The following is a 13,366-nucleotide window of genomic DNA, read 5'->3' on the forward strand; positions in this document are numbered from 1 at the left end:
TGTCTGCCTCTTCATTTCTGTGACTCCTCCAGTTTAAATGTTAGATGGAGGTAAAGGTGGAGGTGGAGGTTGCCCCCCCCCCCCCACCCCCCCCACTCCTGTCACCCACCCTGCAGAGAAGAAGTGAATTATTGATATGCAGAGGTTGGGGGTTGGTGTGTGGGTGGCCAAACACACCCATATGTAGCCAACACACAACCCACACATTGGGCAAACCACTTAAGGTGACGTGATTAGATGGCACAGTTGAATGTAGCCTTGAGCTTCTGGAACGTGACCACATGGCAGGACAACGGTGGGAGACATTAATTATTAATGATTCACTGCGGGTTGAATCAATTTAGACTCGATCCTGACAAAGCTATAAATCCATCAATACTTTGTGTACTAATTCAGACTAAACCAATAAAGGGAAAATGTGTTGCATTTCATAGAAGAAATGTACAAAAAAAAGGTTTTATTTCTGTTTACTTTGAGGTGTGCTAAAAGGTAACCATTACAAATACAATTTTTCTTTTTAGAATCTTAAAGGTGTATTGCAGCGATTAGAAGGGCACTTCAGAAAAGTTTGGTGTCAGAATCAAAGTGGCAGGGGCCAAGAAAACCGTTTAGTCCCAAGATGGATCAAGCTCCAAAAAATACTGAACCCTAGGATTCCTATAATGCCCCTCAGTTTCTAAATGTGGTCTCCAAGGCCGAGCTGAAATAACCCCAGTGACATTAGCAGGGTTATTTCCTGAGACAGCTCCTCCTGATCTACAGAAGACGGACCATTATTTTCAGGCTCCGAAGTACTTGACACATGACATTCATCTTTAGTATTTTTGTGTCCCTTGAAGAGTGAAACTTTTGCAGGAATTAGTTTAGTAAAAAACAACAACATCCAAGCATTACAAACTCTACAGATAAGAGCATCTTAATTGGAGCTTATTTTGAGCGAGGATGTGATCTTTTCACAAACTTTTTCCTCTTCTTTTATTTAACTTTCTTAAAGAGAGTGAGACACCGAAACATGAACATGTGCTGACATTTGTGAATCTTTGAATCATAGTTTGGACTGTTACAGATCTTTCTATATTTGTCAAACTATTCCTTTAACCTCGCCACGCTGATTTGTGTGTCAGGAATAAATAAAGGATCAGAGCCAGCTGTTGATGTCAGAGATGTCCCCGTCCGTTCACTGGCTCAGATGAGATCACTGTGGATCACTGACGGACCTCAGCAGCTGCACACATGGGTTCCCCTTCCCCCAACACACACACACACACGCGCACACACACACACACACAAACACAAACACAACACAAGAAAAATCACACCTGCAAAAAGTGGGTGATTAACGTCTTGAAAAAGGAGTCAAATCAAGGACACGAGTGATTACAATTTTTACATCTTTATTAATTAACATTACAGAATGTTTTTTTAAATTATTGCTCATCATCTACCATTATCACTTGCAATATTTAAACAGTTTTTTTTTCTTTATTAGACAACTTAAAACATGTTTTGAGAATTTCGCCAGTTTGCACTGTATGAGGATTTACAACAATAAATACAGGAGTGGATTCTTCTTTTACCTTCCTATACTTGTAAAGGTTGTCATATCTGTATATCATATGTGTATACATACAGTATATGATGCTGGTGTCTTCCCCCGCCCGCCCGTCTGTTGGTCAGCTTACGACTGACAAAACAAAACAACAAAAATTGAGTTCTCCCGCTAACGCACAGGCTCGGATCCTGAGGCAGCTGTTAACGAAGCAACCATGGCCAACTAAAAAAAGGATGTGTACAAGCACAGAAAGATATTTAGACACACACACACACACACGTCTTCGTCTATAAACACCTCAGCTTTCTCTCAAGACGGGACATACTTTTTGACACACATTCACGCCTACAAAAAGGGAGAAATAAAGACTCCAGACAACAGATTTAAGAGCTACAATGACAACAGGTCACACTACTTGAAGAGGGGGTTCTCAACAGCACGAGGAGACACAGAAACATTGGCAGGGAACAAAGTGGCATTGAGGTTGTGTGGGCCGCGACACGGTGTAGAATCTGGTCATTACATGGTGGCATATGGACGTATGATATTGGTTTATGTTCCGATGCACCTTTCAAAATGTATTTTTCTTTTAAATTTGCAAGATATAGTGGCAATTTGGAGAAACAGTTAGCCGGGCTCCGTCAAAAGGTAACAAACTTTTAAAAAAGGTCACTGATTGACATGTCCGTTGTGTTTCATTTGTATCAAAGCAGAGCTTTGGAGGCGCTGGTTATTTGGATGTTGTTACCTTTATACTGAGAACCAACTGGCTGCTAGCTCCTGCAACACATTCATCATACAAAAAGGAGAGCGGTGTACATTTTCTCAACTCTCTGCAAGAAAGTGACTGTGGCCATTTACCAAAATGTCCAAAGAAAAACCTTTTAAAAAGACTTTGGTTGGTATTAAATATTGTGTCATGCAATGTCACAAAAACAAAACAAATGCATGAATTGTGCTATTTATATGTTGAGTAGGCAAAAGTATTTCTTAAACTGGTAAAAAAAAAAAAAAGAAGCTTTTTGTGCCATTTCAAAATATGTAATAGGATCAAATTTATTTTCCATACAAAGTGCAGTACATTTTCAGAACTGGATAAAGAGCAATTGTGTGTGTGTGTGTGTGTGTGTGTGTTTCAGCATTTGATCTGTCTCTGTGAGAGCACAGCTAGCAGCGTCTCCCAGCAGGCTAAAGGTTGGAGAGGACCGGATTGGTTCAGGTGCACTTGGCTGTCAGCTGAAATGACCGTCAGGACTTTCTAATTTCCAGGCCAGCTGGGGACGAGCTGCCCAGGGTGACGACTGTGCAGATCATTATACGGGTCGAGTCTCTTTTAGGTGGGGGAGAACAAACTCAAATGTATCGGGGATAGAACGCCAAGTTTGGAGATCTTAAGAAAAGTAAAGTAAAACCCTTTACAGGCAAATGTTCATGAATTTGCAGTGAAGGTAAATGTGCTTCTTGGAAAGTAAAGAAAATAAATCACGGTGGCATTCAGATCCCAGATTTTATTTTTCAAACGGAACCCCTTGACTTCCTCTGTACCAACGAGTTGTGGTGTGTATAGTAAGTACAGTAAATCTTAACAGCATCATACTTTTCAAGGAGGACCTGATTTAAAGAGATCTGTTTAAGTACCGGCCAGGTAGCAACTTGCTGTTCATTTGGTATCTCTGTAAATATTTTCTGTCACAGTATTCAAAGTGAGTGTTAAGTACATGTATTACGCTTATCATTAGAACATTTAATTGCTTATCTTATTGACATATGTTGATTTGATTTTTTTTCCAAAAGTAATGATATTAGATGACGCAGGAGAGAAAAAGATAGAAAAATCTTAATTTCAATATAAATATCTGAATATACAGTATACCCCATGTAATGATCTGTCAACCTGTCATGCTTCAAATATAGTTTAGTTATTCTTGGTAAAGAAAGAGACAAAATGAAAAAGGCTAGCTCTCACAAGTATGAAATAGTTCTCATCACTTCAACATGTGAGCAACTGGAAGCCAAGAAAGAAGCAGCCAATGAGATGGTTTCACTGTGGCTTTGAGTGACAGGTGGGAAGTACCGGTCACCAATCAGTCATACTACAAAAGAAGTTGACAAACTACAGGTTGATCCAAAAGAACATAAAAAAAAAAAGTTTAAAAACAGACAGAGAGACAGAGAATCTCAATGAAACGATTAAATAAAAAGACATGGTATGATTGGACCATGAGATCCCACCTAACCCCGTCTACTAGGTCTAACCCCAACCTCACAACATTACGCAAGAGAAAAATAAAAACATAATCACAGGTAGAAAAGAAAAGACAATAAAAAAAAAAAGAAGGGAAAAATTGTCCGTCACTAAATCTCAAACGGTCGTTTTCATTCACACAGATTTTTTTTTTTACTTTATTTTTTTTATATAGTATATATATCTTTTCAGCATCAATAATTTCATCTTTAATAGTTAAACAATAAAAGATCTGGCAATGGCGAGGGAGGATGCAGGACACACGTACAACTCGACACACAAATGAGCGACTAAAGAGAAAGAGAGAATGGTGGTGAAGTGACGAGAGGAAGAGAAGTAAAACATCTTGCAGAGGAAGATGTCTGGGAGCCGGCTAATGATGAATGGCAGGAGCAGCTCCTCAGAGTCAGTTAATGTTAGCATTATTCTTGTCGAGCGTGAATAAATAAAAACGGCTGCCATAAGCGCAGGGAACGCCATGCCCTTACACACCCCCCCCCCTCCCTCCCTCCCCCTTCAGGCTGAGCTCCTCCCCTACCCCCCCCGAATATAAAGCAGGTGTGTTGACTGTCCATCCGTCCTTCCTTCCTTCTCTTCTCCTTATCCTCCTCTCCTTCAATGAGGCTGTGCCATTCATGGAGTATTTGCATTTCTTCAGTCCAACCCCCCCGACTCTGGTTTTAATACCTCAAATGACAAAAAGGAGAACGCAAGCAAGTTAGGATAATAGGTTGCTGTCAATGTACACGTTGTCAACGTGACAGCTTTTTCCTTTTGTATGATTATCTCTGGAAATGGGATGTGTTGAAGTGTTTCCTTACCTATAGTAGTTTGGCTTAAAGGGCCCGTTCTTGTTCAAGCCCAGATATTTGGCCTGCTCGTCACTCAGCTCTGTAAGGTGTGCGTCAAACGTAGGGAGATGTAGGCTGGCCACATACTCATCTGGAGGGCAAGAGAGAGGAGGAACACGTTAACATTCAGCGGGCATCTGTGCTTATTTAATCGTTCCAATGAGAAAAAAAAGAGGTGTGCTCTAAGGGATTACCGTCTCTCCATCGCTTTCTTTCCTCTGCACTGTCTTCCTCCTCATCTGCATTCCTCTCCCCTCATCCTTCCTTGCATCTTTACCTCATTTCTTTCCTCAGCTGAGCTCTTCCTTTTTATTGCTTCCCTCTTTCTCTCCATCATCTTTGCTGCCAGTGTGTGCTGTGGCAACAGCAGCCATCCCTGACGGGCTAACCTACATTTGACTCCCTGATTTTCTTTACCATGTGTGTGCTCTGCGCTGACCCACCGAGGCCACGCTGCAGACACTGTGGGCCGTACGCATGCACGCACACACACACACACACACACACACACACGCACACACAGCATTCATTCTACTGTGAATGATAAGGGAGACGACTCTGGACTGACCAGATGAGACCATGTTGGCTGTAAAGATAAATGCATCACGCCTGCTGGGGTAAACAAACTCACTGCAAGTAACTGCCTGCTTGGTGGCTACTTAAGTACCAATCAAGGCTATTTTCTATCTCCCTGGCCTGTGTACACATATACTTCTATTTTGTGTCATTTTGTATTCAGTAGCCTTTGTTGAAATCTCAAACCTTACCCATCTTCTTGGGGAGCAGATACACATCCTGTTTGTAGCGTCCCTCTGGGGCATTGTACAGCTCTATCAGAGCCAGCGCCTGGGCAGAGACACACAAGCGTTACACGCGCAGACACAAGCAACTTCTCACATCAACTTCTTGATTAGGGATGAACAGAAACAAAGCGAGAGCGACGCACAACAATGTAAAGGAGACAGAAACTGCTCCGGTGTTTTACCTGGGTGGTGGCGGTGATGGAGAGCACAAAGGTGGGCACAGTGGAACAGCTGAGGTTCAGCAGGCGACCCTGTACAGGACGACAGAGCGACACAAGGTTAGAGTATGCAAGGTTGCAGTTGAGAGGGCAACGTGCCAGGATGTGCAGTCTGGAGTGTGATGACAAATGTGTGAGAAGAGACAAATCTATATTTCAGGTGCCGACAAATATTTTCAAGCACGTTGCGTTTTGAAATCTTATCCGCAGCTGTTCAGTCTTGATTCTGAAAGTCACTGCTGTTCATTGCATATTAAAAAAGATGTTTTGTTTCGTCCCCAAAACACATTGGAGTGAGGGAATGTTCCCACGTGTTGCAGAAAATGAGGTAGTTAGTATGTCAAACTGAAACACTCTGTATCTTAGAGGAAGGGGGAACAGAGAAAGGGTGTGTTGTCATTGCGAAATAAAAAGCAGAATTAAAACAGATAAGGTTCCGATGCTCAGTGCACAACATTTAAAAAAAAAAATTTAAATCACATAACTGTTCAATACTCAAACCTGGAATTAGTCCCATATTTTTAAGATGATGTGTGTTTAATGCGGAAGAGGCTTAAGTTTCTATATTGAGCTATTTGCCATCAGTACTGCCTCCTCAGCTGAGATTGTCTCTTCTCTCTCTCCAGTTTAGCGATGCAGCCAAAGCACATACTATAAATTTGTATAAATAAATAAAATGAATAAAAAGCAAAGTTATGTAACGTAGACAAATGAACAACTATCATCTTCTTTAAAACTTTAAACAAAACAAGTGATCTAAAATTATCTTTATTTCCAAATTATATTATTGAGATGAGTGTTGGAACAGAGAGCGGTGGTGGAGGCAGGAGAGGCGGGTCTACTGATGGAGATCAAACGGCAGCAGAGAGACAGACGTCGGTGGGCTGGCGGGCTGTCTTTCTGGCCCTGACAGACTGCTCTCATTCTGTCAGGGCTCTTAACACACACACACACACACAGTCTTAACCTGCGATGTGGATATACCAGGTTCTGTGTGTACGTGTCCGTTTGATCTCTCTTATGTTTTCTACAATTTAATGTGTTGACAAAATTCGAGTGTCACCATATCTGTGGAACTAATATCCAACTAAGAATCTAAAGTTCCTCTACCGAGTTGTTCTTTGAAAGTCCTCTGAGTAAACCGTGTGTGTGTGTGTGTGTGTGTGGGTGTGCGTGTGCGTATGCTGCATGTGCCCCAAAGTGTACCTCAGCCAGCAGCACTATTCTCTTGCCGTCAGGCCAGATGACGTGGTCCACCTGAGAGCGCACTCTCTCCCAGGTCAGCTCAGGAGTCCTCAGGCTCGCCTACAGGATGAGCACAACATCATCAGCAGTTATTCGTTCCCACTTCCACTTCTCATTTCTGTTGGGCTGAGTCGTCATACGTCTATCATCCCGGGCCAGGAGTTGACTCAGGGCGCTTGTTCTTTTCCAGTACTCGAGAACTTTAAGAAGTGAGTCACAACTTCCTCTTGTGTCTGAACTACTTTCCTGTTTGCCGTCTTCTTTAAAAAAAAAAAAAAAACTAAACAACTTAAATCCCTCTGATATATTTTTCTATTCCCAACACGTCTGTCTCCCTGTTTTCTGGTCAGGAGAATACAATCGGTGCACCGCGACATTCATTTTGCTGCTCTATGGTGTTGGTTCATTTTAATGCTGCACTCACTGTATGACACTCGGCACGAGCACATGGTTAAAAAAGCCTCAATGTCTCGTTTCCTGCCAAACTAAAACACCATGAACAGTGGCATCATAACCTTCATTAAGGGAAAGGTCAAATGGGTGAAAGGTAGTGGTAGAGGTCAAATAAGTTAATAGTTCAAACCGATTCATCAGAGTGGACAAAACGGGAAACTTTGTGATAGACCACGACAGCAGTTTTCTGCCGTACTTTTGTTTCTGTATCGCTCATTTTCCATTAGGTTTTCATTTTTTTTAATGTCTCTTGGTATATCATTCCCTACTTACTCTTTTTTGACTGTTTTTTGTTACTTATTGCAAGCTGTTAACTGACCACATCGATCTCCGTGTTGGAGTGTCCCATGTTGCAGACAATGCAGCCGTTCTTCATGCGGTCGAGGTACTCTCTCACCACCACGTTCTTATTGCCTGGTGGAGTGAGAGAGAAATGAAAAGAGGGAGAAAGATGAGGACACATTCACAAAGAGCAAGAGGTTTAAACGGAGAGAATAGACACAAAGAAAGAGAGTCGAGCGAACCAGAAGTTTGATCAAATGACTTGTTTGAACAAAAAAGGCGCTAACTTCTTATCTCACCATTTAGCATTGTTAATTAAGTGATATGAATTATTTCACGCATGATTTCTCAGCAGAGGAAGATTTGAATTTTTTTCTTCAAATCAATTTGACCAGTACTTTATTGGATCTAATGATTGTCTGGTTTTATTTATTTAACACCACTTTATTGAGAACATCAAACACAAAAGCAGCGCGCCTTCTTCGACTTTGTTATCTTTTCTGCTCAATTACACCCTGAAGAGAGCCTGCTGCTTCAGGCCTGTCAGCAACATTAGATAATGAAGCAGAGACGAGTAATTCTCTGCTCTAATTAAGTGTTCAGGACAACTCCCTGGCTGCTCAGCAGAGAACTTGATTAGTAGCGGTAAGACACTGATGACAATGACGGAATGTGCGTCATCCTGAACGAACGCAGTATACATATTTTTATCTTCGCCACCTTAAAAGAGAGAGGGGCAGCGGCTGAACCGACCTGTGCAGGTGATGACGATGTCCACTTGTCTGATGACTTCATTCAGTTTCACCAGCCTGAAGCCGTCCATGCTGTGTTGGTGAGAAGGACAATAAAGGGCGTCAGACTAATGCAGCGTCAGTGAGCCGCGAAGGAGTTCAACACGCTGAGGCTTACCAGGCCTGCAAGGCACAGATCGGGTCGATCTCTGTGACGTAGACGATGGAGCCCATTGCTTTGAGGGCGGCACAGCAGCCTTTTCCCACCTGGCAGTAATAGACATGGGACATTATCATACAGCAAAACAGTGGGTTTGAACTATTTGTCCATCATTTTTAGCAATTGAGACTTTCGTAAGCTATCAACAGCAGCTAGCCTCCTCTACAGTCAGCGACATGCAACGCTCTCCATCCACCTGTTCTATATTAATAAAGTTGTTTAAGACAATCTTTTGAATACTAAATTGTGTGACGACATTTGCTTTGGTGCCTTAAAATGAGGGTATGGATAATCTAATAATAATAATAATAATAATAATCTAATAATTTCAATGATTAGAAAAAAATAGCTTGAACGTAACTTCCCCCGACTTGCATATCAGGACAAACCGTATACGGTATTTGTGTTCCAGCCTGTATGGAAACGTCCGCCTTACCTCTCCGTATCCACACACCACCACCTGTTTGCCTCCAAACATGACATCGGTGGTCCTCTTCAGGCTGAGGACAGAAACACAATTATACTGGCAGCCATAATATTTATACAGACTCTTCGGCGCAGAGGAGAGGTGGGTGTAATTGCCAGGCAACACTGAAGGCTCAAACATGTTCCGTTTAATAATCCCCAACAAGGTTAAACAGGAGGGTGTTTCCTACCCGTCTAGGATGGACTCCCTGCAGCAGTAGAGGTTGTCGAACTTCTGCTTGGTCACTGAGTCGTTGACGTTCATGGCTGGGACACAAAGCTTCCCAGCTTTGGACAGCTGGTACAACCTACAGGAATTATGTTTTAAGACATCATATCAATGTATCATATCAATGTATTCATTATTTAGCGTTAAATGTCAAACAAATATACTATTTAACATTCAAGTCTCATATAAACAGCAATGTTGTGGTCTCAGTGCACTGGTAATAGCAACAGTCTCACCACTAGATGGCGGTACCGGACCAGAAATTGGGAGTGTGTAAGTGCACGTCTTTGCTTTAGTAAAATGCAGGGAATTTGCCTTTATGTGAGGCAACGCGATGTTTTACCAAAAAGGCAAGAATGTGTGCGAGTCCCACCTGTGCACGCCGGTCACACTCTCCTCTACAATGCCCTTGATCTTCTTGAACATGTTGGGGTATTTCTTATAGATCCAGTGAGTCAGATCTCCACCATCATCCAAGATCTGACAAACAATGGGAGACGAAGATGAGCAGAAGGCAAGTGAGAGAGAAAGATTGAGAGGGGAAAATCCAAAAGGGTAACAAAGAAAGCAGAAATCTACTTAAAGAGCTTATCAACTTATTTCTGCAACAAAAGAAAGAAATGCACATTTTATTTTGCTGGACATATTATCCTTCATGTCCTTCTACTCAGAAAGCACAAGTGAGCTTTATTGAGAAAGTATGTGTGCTACCATGTTGGGTTGCCAGCCTTCCACGTTGACACAGCGATCGATGCACCACCAGAAGTCGTCCTCTGACTCACCCTTCCATGCAAACACACTGAAACCTAGAAAGAGACAGGAAGCATTTCATATGGAGACATAGAGAGAGAAAAAAATGGGAGAAAAGAAAAAGAAAAGAGTCTCACCTCCCTCTGCCAGGGCAGCTGCCACTTCATTCTGGGTGGAGTAGATGTTGCAGGCTGCCCACCTGCACTGAGCCCCCAAAGCTGACAGAGTCTCCATCAGCACCTGAAGAGAAGAGGGTCAAGTGTGACTTTTTTGTTGTTGTTGTGGCAGCTACAGTAAGACCGTCTTATGTTTGGGGTGAGTGAGTGAGTGAGTGAGTGTGTTTTGCATTCCCACTCACAGCAGTCTGGGCAGTGATGTGGGTGCAGCCCACCACCTTGGCACCGGCGAGGGGTTTCTCCCCCTGGGCTCGCTTCCTTAGAGCCATCAGAGCTGGCATCTCTAAGAGAGACACACAGAGTAACACATAAGTGGATAATCAGATGGATAAGGAATTCCCATAATTTAATCCTTCTAATACTTCATCACTAATCCATCGACTCATCCATCTGAAGGAGTTAGTGATGCTAAGGGTGTGTGTGTGTGTGTGTGTGTGTGTGTGTGTGTGTGTGTGTGTGTGTGTGTGTGTGTGTGTGTGTGTGTGTGTGTGTGTGTGAGAGAGAGAGGAGAGATAGAATTAAGCCTGCAGGATTTCAGCTGAGGCTCTCTGTATGTTATGTGAAGTAATTGGGGATGATGTTTATAATGTGCGTTAATGTGTTGGTTCTTAAACAGTGTTCTCAGTTGTAGTGGCAGGGAACATATGATTGGTTACTCAGCAGTGTGGAGGAGGCAGCGCCACACACACACACACACACACACACACACACACACCCACATAAAAACACTGAGTGCATTATGCCCTCATTACTGCTGTTACGGTTCAAAAGCTGCGCTACATTCGGCTGGGAACTTGGCTCCCGACCTGCACCCACTAACCCTGAAGCTTGCCCTGTTTCTAAGTGGTGACAGTTGTTTGGTTCACCTTGCTCTGCAATCTCGATCTCTCTGCGGCCGAAGTCGGCCTGTTTGATGTTTTTGATGCAGAAGTCGCCGTTTCCCTTGGAGTTCTTCTGCTGCTTGTCCCGGGGAGACGTCTCATCGTCGGAGCTGTCCGTGTATGACGCCGCTAGAAAAAGAAACGCACACGCATACAAGAGTACTGTCAGTATGTCACACACACACACACACACAATATTGACAGAAGGACAATTTAGCACAAGTGTAGACTGCCAGAAACCGGAAAAAAAGATTGCCGGTACTTGAGGCGAGGATATTCGCAAGGGAGAAGTCTTCTGACCGCCACGCCACTCTTGACCATGATCTCCACAAGACAGAGGAGATGATAAGGTTAGACAAGGTCGGCAGACAGAAAAAAGCAAACAAGTCTCCGGAGTGTCAATGTAGGGTTTAATTGAACGGCTTCACTGTCTGGTCAACGATGCCACGTTTTAAAACATTAAAACACTGCCAACAAAGGGATCAACCGGTTCGGTGGTCTTCAAAAGGCTCAGCAATAAATCAGGTCAGAGAGGAATCATTTACATTGATAACTTCAAATCGGTCCTGGGGACGCAGGCATCTTTTCAGTTAAAGCAGACCGAGAGTGACCATTTGTGGTTCGGTCTGCGACACCCATCAATCAGGCCGATGACGATGCGTGCGCCCTGACAAAAAGCAGCTTCAGCGCCACGGAGGCAAAACATCAGCCCCGATGCCAGAGTGTTGACAACCGGCTTATGGATCAGTCTCCTAAATCCTCCTCCCTTCACTCTACCCTGACTCACCCCTTTTGGGATTCAGTGATGAAATGGAAGCTCTGGCTAACCCCTTTCTCTCCCTCTCTCCCCTTGGGTTGATAAGACCCCCCCCCCCCCCCCCCCCCCCCCCCCCCCCCCCCCTCCTCGTAGGGACATCTCTAACAAACTAAGATGAGAGATTAAGGAACTGGATGTGATGTTAATGGATGCCTCTAAACTGCACTGTTGCGTCTCAAATCATCCCAAAGCCAATCTATCTGGCATCAGTGCCGACAGGAGCGAAGATGCCCAGGACAGACGGGGTCCTTGCCCCACTTGCACAACCCCATGAATGCCTCTTCTCTCTCCCCTATTGGACATGGAGTGTGGACAGAATGCATACAACCCGAGGGGTCTGGATGGTTCATAACAAAGCCAAAGCTAAATGTGGAGAAGCAGTTTTCAGAGCTAAAATCTTCTCTGTTCCGAAACCATGTTCCGTATATTGCCCTGCAATGCGATATTTATTCTACTGTTTAATAATGTTTTATTCCATTTTAAGTATATCTTCTGTTTTCATCCTTTTAAATCATATTGAAGAGAGTCTCTTTTATATTGCCTCGCTACTTTTAGATCTCGTCTTAATGCCTTCCTGTTGAATCGAAGCACTTTGAATTTGGCAAAGCAAATGTATTTGTCAAGACAACAAGCAAAGAGCAGTGAGGTTTCAAAGTGCAGAACAAACACAATGCGCCTCGGTTTCCACACTGTGAATAAAGCCTGTATTTTTCCGCAACCCAGCAATTTGACTTGGGTAGCCCACAGATTATAAAGCAGTCTGCGAAAGCTCCAGTCTTTTTCCAATATAAGGCTGCAGAGTAAACAAAGCACAAATGTGTTTCAACACTTACAAGGGGAAAAAAGAGAGAGGTATCAGTGCACCCCTGGGAGACAGAAACAGTAGTGCCCACAGAGCAGCAGCATACTTAGTAATAAGAGGCCTGCATGTCTGGCACAAACACTGAGAGGTTCCTGTGCTTAAGGCTGACTCACTACACAGGTACGGCCCCCCTCGCGTAGAGCAGGTACACGACTCCAATATCACTTCTAGCGACCTTTCAAAATGACCACGGGCCGGCTCCAGAGAACACCGGCTTCCTCGCCAGCACTGTGACAATACTGAAGTTAAAGAACATGCTGTACTGTGCCAGGAGGTGAAAGGCTTTTGTAAGAAAAAGAAGGTAATAATCCACAAGTCTACCGCTTTCTTTTGAAATCTCCCCATCCGTACTGACAGGGGGGGGGGGGGGGGGGGGGGGGGGGGGGGTGAGCCTCGGAGAGCTTAGAGATCAGGAGGGTGGACGTACCGATACTTGAAAAAGGAAACTGGCACAAAGCCAAAGACAGGTCATGAAAAAGTAGTCTACATTCACACAGACATATTTTATACTTAACTTATTCCACTACTCAAACATAATACTCTGTATCATTTTAAAGTCTCAACCAATACTAAGATTTATTACACA

At 43.4% G+C, this 13,366-nt stretch overlaps 1 protein-coding gene across 2 annotated transcripts in view; it reads right to left on the bottom strand.

Moving 5' to 3' along the window:
• Positions 1-3,040: 3,040 nt before the first annotated feature.
• The window catches only part of ahcyl2b (adenosylhomocysteinase like 2b), a 33,668-nt gene continuing 23,342 nt past the window's right edge, over positions 3,041-13,366 (bottom strand). The window contains exons 3-17 of one of the 2 annotated variants that reach the window (XM_034526002.1): positions 11,087-11,230; positions 10,403-10,503; positions 10,182-10,284; positions 10,006-10,100; positions 9,668-9,774; positions 9,257-9,373; positions 9,037-9,100; positions 8,559-8,647; positions 8,403-8,473; positions 7,687-7,781; positions 6,876-6,974; positions 5,634-5,702; positions 5,416-5,494; positions 4,619-4,739; positions 3,041-4,484 (exon numbers count right to left, since the gene is read on the bottom strand). In XM_034526002.1, the coding sequence (XP_034381893.1) occupies positions 4,478-4,484; positions 4,619-4,739; positions 5,416-5,494; positions 5,634-5,702; positions 6,876-6,974; positions 7,687-7,781; positions 8,403-8,473; positions 8,559-8,647; positions 9,037-9,100; positions 9,257-9,373; positions 9,668-9,774; positions 10,006-10,100; positions 10,182-10,284; positions 10,403-10,503; positions 11,087-11,230 (1,361 nt within the window). In that variant the 3' untranslated portion in view covers positions 3,041-4,477. Of the gene's footprint in view, positions 4,485-4,614; positions 4,740-5,415; positions 5,495-5,633; positions 5,703-6,875; positions 6,975-7,686; positions 7,782-8,402; positions 8,474-8,558; positions 8,648-9,036; positions 9,101-9,256; positions 9,374-9,667; positions 9,775-10,005; positions 10,101-10,181; positions 10,285-10,402; positions 10,504-11,086; positions 11,231-13,366 lie in introns of those variants that run through there. The other variant, XM_034526001.1, reaches the window with a different exon arrangement.

Source organism: Cyclopterus lumpus, chromosome 23 (assembly GCF_009769545.1).
Source record: "Cyclopterus lumpus isolate fCycLum1 chromosome 23, fCycLum1.pri, whole genome shotgun sequence".
Classification (NCBI taxonomy): domain Eukaryota; kingdom Metazoa; phylum Chordata; class Actinopteri; order Perciformes; family Cyclopteridae; genus Cyclopterus; species Cyclopterus lumpus.